This window comes from Oryx dammah, unplaced genomic scaffold, assembly GCF_014754425.2.
Source record: "Oryx dammah isolate SB20612 unplaced genomic scaffold, SCBI_Odam_1.1 HiC_scaffold_3, whole genome shotgun sequence".
Lineage (NCBI taxonomy): Eukaryota > Metazoa > Chordata > Mammalia > Artiodactyla > Bovidae > Oryx > Oryx dammah.
Window position 1 is genome coordinate 113,979,782 of NW_024070187.1, and position 10,786 is coordinate 113,990,567.

General features: G+C 63.3%; 1 protein-coding gene across 1 annotated transcript in view; it reads right to left on the reverse strand.

The window, feature by feature from the left end:
- Nucleotides 1-3,871, reverse strand: part of DOK7 (docking protein 7) — a 27,925-nt gene extending 24,054 nt beyond the window's left edge. The window contains exons 1-2 of the mRNA XM_040237341.1: nt 3,786-3,871; nt 3,671-3,716 (exon numbers count right to left, since the gene is read on the reverse strand). Coding sequence (XP_040093275.1) covers nt 3,671-3,716; nt 3,786-3,839 — 100 coding nt within the window. The 5' untranslated portion in view covers nt 3,840-3,871. The remainder of the gene's footprint in view (nt 1-3,670; nt 3,717-3,785) is intronic.
- Between the last annotated feature and the right edge of the window lie 6,915 nt (nt 3,872-10,786).

Genomic DNA, 10,786 nt, shown 5'->3' on the forward strand with positions numbered 1-10,786 from the left:
CAGGAGGGCTTCGTGGGCTCCGGGGGTCTTCACGGGGCTCCAGGGGAATTCATGGGGTGCAAGGGGGCTTCACGTGCTCCAGGGGGCTTCAAGGGTCTCCAGGGGGCTTCACAGGGCTCCAGGGGGCTTTGTGGGGTGCAAGGGGGCTTCACAGGGCTCCAGGGGGCTTCGTGGGGTACAAGGGGGCTTCATGGGCTCCAGGGGGCTTTGCGGGCTCAGCGTATGGACAGCAGGAGTGGTCAGGGCCCTGGGCCCCCTGCAAACCCACTGCCCATCCACCCTCTGCAGGGATTACCTTGCAAGCCCAGTGAGGACTCACTCTCGTCATGCAATTGGTCAGAGAAGCCAGACCTGACCCAGGGTACTCCGACCCCAGGGTACTCCGACTCCTGGGTGGACCCAGGGGCTGCAGGAAGCCTGGCCCTCCGTGTCAAGGGTCCATGGGGACCAGAGGGCTAGTCTCTACTCTCAGCCCATGCTTGGGGGCTGGCCCAACCCCAGGACTGAGATAGGACATCCATTCCCCAGGGGACACGGCTGATCCCAGGCCAGAAGGTGGGGCCAGGGCAGGACCCTCTTGGGCGTTACCACCTGGGAGCACCCTCTCCCTACCCCCCGCCCACCCCGTCTTGAAATGTGCCAGCCTCAGCGGGGCTGCCATTGCATGGGGTGGGGTGGAGGCTGGTGGGATGGAAGCTCAGGGGGCTTAGGGAGTACGTGCCCCGAGGACCCTGTTCCTGGGCTTGTCCGCAGGACCCAGGTGTTGCTGAGAGCAGCTGGGCTCCCAGCCTGTGTCCCCTGGCAGGCCCCAGTCCCAGCATCACCTGTGAGACTGAGTCAGGGTCCCTGCCCTCCAGGAACTCAACACCAGGAGGGAGCGTAGATAGCAGGGGGAGCGCTGGACCAGCCCTCCCCAGGACAGGAGCGGCGTGGACACCCTGCTGGCTGAAGGGCGGAGCACACAGTGGGGGGCGGGGGAGGGGTCAGGAGACCACACCCACTCAGCTAGGGCCAGAGCCCTTGGGTCACCAGCTCTCAGCCCCGCTGTCTATAAGGCCCTGCCAGCCCCAGGACTCAGGGTCCCTCCTGCCGGCTTTTCTGGGCAGAGTAACGCGGCCCTGGCAGTGCACACGGGAGTCCCTGCAGCAGGGCCCTCGGAGCCAGTGCCCGGGGAGCTGCCTTGGCTGCTTGACACCCTTTGCACGCCTCGCCCATGGGTGGGCCACCTTCCAGAGCTCAACCACGGGAGAGCATCTCCCAGCATCCTGAGCCTCGACCCAGGGAGGTGCAGAGAGAGGCTGCCCAAGGTCAGCCGGGGTGGGCCACACCACCCTCCTCTCACGGGGGCCTGGCCCGGGGAAAGGACCCGGACAGGAATCCTCTGGCCAGGACAGAGGTGGGGACCCCTGGGAGCAGTTCTCACTGAAGCTTCAGTAGAGACCGTCCCCTCTGCCCATAGCAGTTCCCCTCCCTCTGATTACCTAAACTTTATTACGAGCATAAGTGGTCTTGGTTAAAACAAAGCACAAACAGCAGAGAAGGGACCAAGTGGAGAGGGGCCCTCTGTGTCCCCCACCTGCCCAGAGTCTCCAACACCCTCTACTGCTCCCCTTGGGCCCACCTGGGAGGGAAATGATTTCTAAAAGCAAGAGCCCTGGGGTCTTCAAGAACAGCAGGCAGGGCGGCCCCTCCTCTCGTTCCCAGGCTCCCCTCTGCTGCAGCTGGGATCTAGGGAGCCTCCACGGTGAGACCCCCACATGCACGGGCCTGCCCCCCACCCAGGTCCACCGAGGGAGCCAGTCTTCAGGATAAGGGGGACCAGGCAGCTGCACCCCTCACAGCCAGGCCCCCAGCGAGCCGGAGAGGGGCCGGCTCATCGGCTAAGGGCCGGGAGGAGAGACAGGGGAGTGGGGACAGATCCTTGGACCGGATGGGAGACCACAGTGGGGGTCCTGAGACTCTGGGGACCAGGACGTGGGGCGCAGGGCTCAGGACGGACAGCAACCCAGAGAGGCACGCGGACCCTCCCCCAGCCCAGTCCCCGGGCCGGGTCCCGCCTGGAGCGCCTAACCCTCTTCTCTGGGCACGTCCCCTCCAGCCCCGCCGCCCTAGCGCCCTGGAGAGGCGGCTCTTCCCTCCCCTTAGGCCCGTGGCAAGCTCCCCTCCCGCAGGGCTGCGCGTGGAAAGACCCAGGAAAGGCTCGACGACCACAAGTCCACTTATAGACTCAAAATCTGTGGTGGTGAGGAGCCGGTGCCAGAGGGCCCCGGTGTACAGGTGTGTCTGCTGGGGCCGGCCAGGGCACAGCCCTCACCCAGCTCTCTAGGATACGGACACGACACCCACCACCAGGGGCTGCACATCACCACCTGCCCCAGCAACGGGGACAAGGCCCGCCTGGGGCTGCGCTCCGGTGGGTCACCTTCCCCAGACGCCCGCACAGGCCCTAGCTCATCAGCCTCCCTGCAAGCAGCCCCTGCCCCGGGCCCCAGCCAGCCCCTGCCCGCTCCGTCAACACCGCCTGAGCCCCACCTCGACCATCCACAGCCTGGCCAGGGCAGGGATCCCACTGCCTCCCGGCCCCTGGCCCCGCCAGGCCTCCCTGGGCTCCCCGGGACTAGGGTCCCCCAGCACCAGGCACGGGGCTGGGCCTGCGAGACGGGTGAGCTGAGTGAAGGGGGTGCAGGGCTCAGGCCCCCTTGGTGGGGACGCTGAGTTCCAGGTAGGAGAGTGTGTCCAAGGCCAAACACAGGCCCTTGGCCCGCAACCGCAACCGTGCAGCTCCCAGAGCCAGCTCGGCCAACGGATGAGGAGGGGAGCTCCTTGGGAACTGCCAGACACCCCTAGGCGTGCCGGAAGACCGACAGCCTCGCACGTGTGAGGCAGCGTGCACGCACACCCCCAGCAGTCCACACAGACTCCTGGGGGCCTGGGCCAGCTCCAGGGCACCTGTCTCCGGGAACAGCTGCAGCCAACCGGCTCAGAGCCTCCGGGTCGCCGCCGCTCGCTGAGGACCGAGGCTGGAGATGCCCAGCTCCACGTGCCCGTCCAGCCTCCTCCCAGGGGGCATGCTGGCCCTGGGCGGGAGCTGGGGCTGGGGGGGTTCCCAGGACACATCCCCAGAGGAGGTCTCTTTCCCCTCTCTCTGTTCCAGGGCGGTCCAGCCTCAGCTCCACCTGCGCAAGGGGAGGGGGCGGCGCCTGGGGTCAACCCGGCCGGACACCCTATCTGGATTTGGGGTCAGTGACACAGCTCAGTCGCCACTGGGCCGGGACTTTCCGGGATGCTGCCTGCGTCGCGATGGGGGAGGGGGCCAGAACAGGCTCATGCCCTTTCAGCCCTCCGGTCTCCCAACCCCCCCAACCCCACCAGGTCCCTCTGAGGTCTAGTCAGCCCTCCTGCCAAGGTGGGGTCGGCCGAGGGATCTGGGGTCTGAGACGACGTCGGGGCTCTGGGCAGAGTCGGGGCGCCGGGAGGGTCCCCGCAGGCCGAGGCCGGGGCGCTCTCCGGTTACAGCCCTCGCCCCGGGGCGCCCGCCGCCGGCTATTTCGGGCGAGCTGGCCGGCGCTCCGGGCCTGCAGGGCGCACGCAGGAGGCCGCCGGCGGCCGATCGCGCGCGCGCGCGGGCCCCCCCCCCCCGACCCCGCGCCGGAGCCCCGCGCCCCCTCACCTGCCACCGGCGAAGGCTTGCGCAGCACCAGCCACCTAGTCTTCCACTGCGGGGACAGAGGGAGCGTGAGCCGCCGCCCGCGCCCGCCCCGCCCCGCGCCCGCCGCGGCCCCGACCTTCTTGCCGTCCCGCAGCTTGACCTGGCCCTCCACCAGCGCCGCCTCGGTCATCTTCTGTCATGGTCCCCGCGCCCCGCCGCGCCTCTCCCCGCCGCCCCGCGGGCCGCCCAGCCCAGGGTCACTTTCAAAATAGCTCCGCGAGCGCCGTGCGCCGGCCGGCGGGGCGGCGGGCGTGGCGGCGCACGCGGCGGGCGGGGCCGAGGTGCCAGCCCGCCGGTCCTGCCCCACCCGCGCCCGGCCTGGGCGATGCGCCCCCCGCGGCACCTGGGGCCACCTGAGCGCCCTGCCCTCCGGGACCGCGCGCTGCCAAGGCTCGGACCCTGGGGCTCCGACGCTGCTCACCCCAGTGGGGTGGGCTGGGGAGGGCCCCCCCCTTCCGAAAGCAAAGGAAACGACCCCCGGAAGAGGCATCCGCCCCGAGTGGGCCCCCATTTGCCAGTATGCCTTCCTCTAAGCTGGCTTCACCCTCGCGCACCTGTCCCTCCCACCACCACTGAGCTGTCACCGGACACCACGGACCACAGTCGGCTCTGGCCAGGACGTCGCCTCACTCCCCAACCCAGCTCTCCTGCCTGCTCCCTGCTCCCTTCCAACCCCTCAGACCACCCCTGCTCCGTAGGCAGGAGGATGGGGGGGTTCATTCCTGCCCCCTGGCAGCAAGGACCCTGGTGCAGACTGCTCCCGGGGGTTAGTGGGGCCACAGTGCCCCATTCTGAGTCTGGTCCCGGACCTGCACGCCCCGCCGCTGGCTGCCAGGATTGGGGAGGTCCGTCCCTCCAGGCTGCTCTGTAAAAGCCCGTGAGAGAGCCCCCACCGCAGCGGGGGAGCTCTGAGCCTCAGGTTTCCCGTCCTTCCACCTACAGCCCCTGGTCAGCTGCCCAGGCTCTTTAGGAACCCAGGTGGGTCCACTTCTCAGACTTCAGCCCCTGTTTCTGAGACGACCTCCAACACTCACGCCTTTAGGAGCGTCGACGAGGCCCCGGGGCCAGTGGCAAAGACAGGCCGGCACTCTGAAAAGCAAAGAGAAAGAAGCAGTGCGCCCCAGCCGGGGTTCCACCCTGAGGCAGCTGAGGTTGGGAGGAAGGGGAAGGCTCTGTGGTGTCCTGTTACCCTGAAATCCGCACGGGTAGGAACGCGGATACGTGTCGTCATCCCGTCCAGGTCTTGCCTCTCACAGAGGAGGATCTAACACTCAGAACCGCAGGCACCTCCAGGACTGACCCCAGTTGGCTGAGCCCCGAGCAGAGCACGGGGGCCATACGGGCAGGAAGACCGCTGGGCTGGGGCCCCAGCTCAGCAACCACCATGCTGGGCACAGAGAGAGCGAAGTCCGTCCTCTCTGTGCACCCCCATCCCCTGGGAATCTGAGAAGGCAGGGCCCTGGGTGGGGGCGATGAGCTCGGTTTGAATGTCCCGGGAATGCGTGCCCAGGGTGCGCAGAGCAGGGTCATCCCAGGCCCAGGAGGCTCCTCGCTCTCCCCTCCTCCAGGGGCACCACCTCTGCAGGGCAGCTGCCCGCTCATCCCAGGCCCCCCAGCCGCTGGCCCAGGACAGCCGGCAGCGAGCCGGACAGCGCGGGGGGCCACCAGCACATCTGCCGCCCCAGGCGCCTGGCACGTGTTCATCCCCGCGGGGAGGGGCGGTGCCCTGCCTCATTCCGCAGCACTGGCCCCGACCCAGGCTCCTGCCACGCCCGGCAGCTGCACCTGCTCCCACACGGGCCCCAGAAAACGCGGGCTGCTGTGGGGACAGACGCCGCCCGCCGCCCGCTGCCCCCCACCCGACGCCGGCGACTGAGAGGCGGGACCACCTTCCAGCCTGGCTCGCTCTGAACCCGGGGTGGGGGGATCCTGGCCTCTCATTCCTAAGCTCCTGCTGTGAATCAAATGCTTGTGTCCCCAACCCCCGAATTCATGTCAAAGCCCAACCCCAAGGGGATGGTATGAAGAAGCAGGGTCTTTGGGGGGTGATAAGGTCGTGAGGGAGGAGTCCCCAGGACAGGATTAGCGTCCTCGTGAGAAGATGGGATCTTTCTCCCCACCCACCCTGAGGACACAGCCAGAGGCAGCCATCTGCACGCCCGGAAGAGGGCCCCCACCCCAGACCCCAACCAGGCTGGCACCCTGATCTCTGACTTCCGGCCTCAGCAGCTGTTGAGAACCGCATCTGTTGTTTCTGTCATAGCTGCCTAAGCAGACTCAGACAGTTCCCTCAGCTGTGGCACCAGCGACTCTGGTGGCAAGTGGCAGAAGCTGACTCTGGTCACTGAAGCGGGAAGGAATCCGTGGGAAGATCATCAGGCCTCAGGTGGAACCCAGGGCAGGCAGGGATGGGCAGGAGCTGCAGCTCCCGAGACCCGACGCCAGCCCGGCTCTGCGCCACTGCCCGGCCGGCCTCCACAGCCACGGGCCACGGCTGCTGCCTTCCAAGAAGCCCACCACCACCACGGGGCAGAGCCGGCCGATCACACAGCCGCGGGCGCTGCTGCTGGACGTCACCGCCGATTACACTGCCACCACGGCCAGACCCTGTGGCCACAGGGCACGGTCACCCCACCAGTGGCTCTGCAGCCGCGGGACCTGCTGTCGACACAGCACCTGACACCCGACAGCCAAACGAACTTTAACCGTCGAACAACTTCTCTGGCCTGTTTCCTCTTCCCGCCGGATGTTATGACGATGAGCTCCTAAAGGACAGGGCTGCCCTGGTGGCTCAAGAGTCTGCCTGCAGTGCAGGAGGCCCGGGGTCGATCCCTGGGTCGGGAAGATCCCCTGGAGACGGGAATGGCAGCCCACTCCAGTACTCTTGCCTGGAGAATCCCATGGACAGGGGAGCCTGGCGGGCTGCAGTTCACTGGCTGGCAAAGAGTCAGATGCGACTGAGCAGCTGAGCACACGCCTGAATGAGGGGACATGTGTGAGTGTCTTTCAGGGCGATCGTGAGTTTTACAAACACGAGAGGACGTGGGGACCGGGGATGGGCTGCCTTGCCTCATGTCTCCAGCTGCTCAGTGAAGCTGGAGAAAAACACGCACCAGCTGATCGTGGCAAACACTCCCCCTGACTCCACCCTGGTGACTCCCTGAGTTGCCCTCTGCAGGTCCCAGCTCCCCCCAGGTAGGTAGGGCCACATGAAGGAGTTGTGGCCAGCGGAGTGTGGGCGGGAGTGATGACCACCACCTCCCAGCCCTGCAATCTCCTACACTCCTCATTCACCACGTGGTGAGACAGGGTGTTATAGACCCACCTATGTGCCCGCTGATCCACCTGTTGAGGCCCTAGCCCCAAGGTGACTGTGTTTGGAGCTGGGATCTCTAAGGAGGCAACAAGAGTCAAATGAGGTCATAAGGGTGGGGCCCTGATCCCATAGGACTGCGGCCTTTTAAGTAGAGGGAGAAGCTTTCTCTCTGTGTGTGTGTGTCTCAGCATGTGCACAGGGCAAGGCCATGTAAGGACAACAGCAGGAAGGCGTGGAGGAGAGTCTCCCCAGAAACCCACCTCACTGGATCGTGGATTCACCCCCAGAACCATAAGAAAATAAATGTCTATTGCATGAGCTCCCCCACCTGTGACCTTCTGCTACAGCAGTCCCAGCAGACGGGTACAGAGAGCATGTAAGATTAAAAAGCACTACAGCGTCTCTGGCCTGCATGCCCCTTGACATGTAACCTCCTTCCACTGAGAGCTGGGGTGCGTCTGTCTACCCTGGCTTTGACGGAGTGAAATGCAACAGGGACACTCACATCCACTGTTTCTTTTGAGCCCAGCCTCACCACGTGAATGGGCCCAAGGTAGCCTGCCAGATGACAGAAGATGTGCGTCCCAGTCACCCTGCCACCCCAGCCAAAAGCCAGTTGGCCCCCAAGGGCAGAACCGCCTAAGACCCACCAATGACCCACATACAACCCAGGCCACGAGAACCACCCCGTGAGCAAAGCCAGGGACCGACAGGCCCAGCATCAGTTTGGGTATCATTTGCGACACTCTCGAGAGCCCCTCGGACTGCAAGGAGATCCAACCAGTCCATCCTAAAGGAGATCAGTCCTGGGTGTTCATTGGAAGGACTGATGCTGAAGCTGAAACTCCAGTACTTTGGCCACCTCATGCGAAGAGCTGACTCATTGGAAAAGACCCTGATGCTGGGAGGGATTGGGGGCAGGAGGAGAAGGGGACGACAGAGGATGAGACAGCTGGATGGCATCACTGACTCAATGGACATGAGTCTGAACAAGCTCTGGGAGTTGGTGATGGACAGGGAGGCCTGGCGTGCTGCAGTCCGTGGGGTCACAAAGAGTCGGACACGAGTGAGCGACTGAAGTGAACTGACCCGTGACACCAGAGCAGTCTGATACAGAGTGTCTGTGGCAGACTCTAAGCCTCGTGTGACACTGGAAGCTCTGCAGAGAAGCAGCCTGGACCCCGAGTTGCCACGGCCAAGGGCACCAGCAAGCGTCCAAGCTGAGCAGGGGTCAGCACACAGCAGGCACGCGGAGACAGAGAGAGGCCTCCACCGCGCGTCCCGAGTGAGACCACAGCACATCAGAGACAAACACTCAAGCGCTGAGCATCACAAGGCAAAGTGATGTCAGAAGAGCCAGCATTCACAACTCGATTTTTTCTCTTTTGGCCACATGGATTGTATGATCTTACTCTCACAACCTGGGATGGAACCTGTGACCCCTGCATTGGAAACGCAGAGTCCTAACCACCGGACCGCCAGGGACATCCCCACGATTCCATTTAAAGCAGATTTCTCAACAGTAAGAACAGAAGCCAGTGGAATACCTTCCAAGTGCTGACAGGAAATAGCTAACAATACATGTGAGATGAAACGCCCAGAGAACAGCACGATGTTGTGGCGATGAATGTGGACATGTAGGCAGATAAACTCACAAAGTGCAGCTTCCTAAACTAGCTCAAGAAGAAACAGAATTCCCAACAAGCCCCAAACTATTAAAAAACTGATTCAGTAGTTAAACATCATCCTGTAAATAAGACACCGGGGGGGCTTCCCTGGCGGCCGAGTGGTAAAGGCTCCGCCTGCCAGCGCAGGAGACATGGGCCCCATCCCTGATCTGGGAAGATCCCACACGTCACAGAGCAACGGAGCCCGGGAACCTCGACCACTAAGCCTGTGCTCTAGAGCCCAGGACCACAGCCAGAGAAGAGCCCTCAAAGCAACAGAGACCCAGCAGAGCCCAAAAAGAAAGAAGAAAGAGAGAACAGGGCCAGGGAATCTCAGGAGATGCTGCCAAGCTCGGGGGGAACGGACGACTGGCTGTCTACAGCCCTCCAGTGGACCGGGAAAGAAGGGGCAGTCTCTTAAACTCACTCTGTGAGGTCTGAGGGAAGCCCTGCAGACAGTCATTCAAACAGAGTAAGAAAGGAAAATTACAGGCCAATCTCACTCGGAAACATAAATGCAAAACGCTAAACACAATAAAAGCAAATTATGAAGAACCTGCTAAAAAGGTCAGCATGCGTCGGCCAGGGTCCCAGCTGCTGACGTGTTAGGACAATTCGGAGAGGGTCTGTTTACAAAGCTGTGGTCTTGGAGGGAAACACCAGCGGCAGTGACTGTACGTGTGTGTGTGTGAGTCGCTCGGTTGTGTCCAACTTCGCAATCCCGTGGACTGTAGCCCGCCAGGCTCCTCTGTCCATGGGATTCTCCAGGCAGGAATACTGGAGTGGGTAGCCATTCCCTTCTCCAGGAGATTTTCCTGACACAGGGATCGAACCCGCGTCTCTTGCATTGCAGAGATCCTTACCGTCTGATTTCTTACTGCAGATTCCTTACCGTCTGAGCCACCAGGGAAGCCCACTGTGGCTGTGTAGCCCTGGGCTAGTTAGAGAGATGGGCAACTGCCTCGAGACCTGGGGGTGGGGTCCCTGAACCACGAAGGGGCGTGATCTACACCTTGGGAGGAGTGCGACCTTCAGGTAAGGGATCCGGGTGTACCCTTTGCTGGGATACAGAACAAAGCACCACAGCTGCTGCTGCTAAGTCGCTTCAGTTGTGTCCGACTCTGTGCGGCTCCATAGACAGCAGCCCACCAGGCTCCTCTGTCCCTGGATTCTTCAGGCAAGAACACCGGAGTGGGTTGCCATTTCCTACTCCAAAAAGCACCACAGACTGGGGCTTTAACCAACAGAAATTGTCTACTGTCCTGGAGGCCCGAAGTCCAAGATGAGGATGTTAGCAGGGCTGGGTCCTTCCTGCCATCGTGAGGACTTGCTTGGGCCTCCGGCCTCACGCGTGGATGGCTGTCTCCCCCTTGCTTCTCTTCACATCCCCTTCCTTCCATGTGTGTCTTTGTGAGCCCGACTTCCCTTCTTACGGGAACACGGTCACATTGGATCAGGGCCTACTGCAACGATCTCATCTTAACGTGACCCCCTCCCTGAAGACCCTCTTTCCAAATCAGGTCACATTCTGAGGTCCTGGGGGTTCGGACTCCAGTCTATGAACCTGGGGAGGACACAATCCAACCTGTAACACTGAGGTCACCCCAGAAGAGGGAGCCAGGGAAATGAGCATCCCCATCTCACGCTCCCCTCTCCCCTGATCTCCTGCTGGGCTCCCCCCACCCGAGGGCACAGGAGCCCACTGATGCAGCCCATCGGGGGTCAGCGGACGGGGCACAGTGCGACGTGGGGAGGAAGTCCGGAGCAGCCCACAGAAGGTCGCTGGCTCCCTCCCTGACTCAGCACAGCCCGCTCCAGGAATGCAAGGCTGGCCTGATGTCGGACCATCTATAGATGCACGCCACCTCTTTAACAGATCCACACTCCACACCCACAGGGAACAAGGTTGGGGAGAGCTCGCTCACACCAGGCAAAGGTCTGGGGGCACTGAGGCCACAGCATTCCTGGAGGCCGAGAATGGGCGGTCAGGGGCCCCGGGTCCACCAGTGGGAACTGCTGTGCCTTCCAGGGGATGGGGTGCCAGCACTGGCCTCTACCACCCCAGCTGTGGCCCACACGAGTTCCAGTCCACTG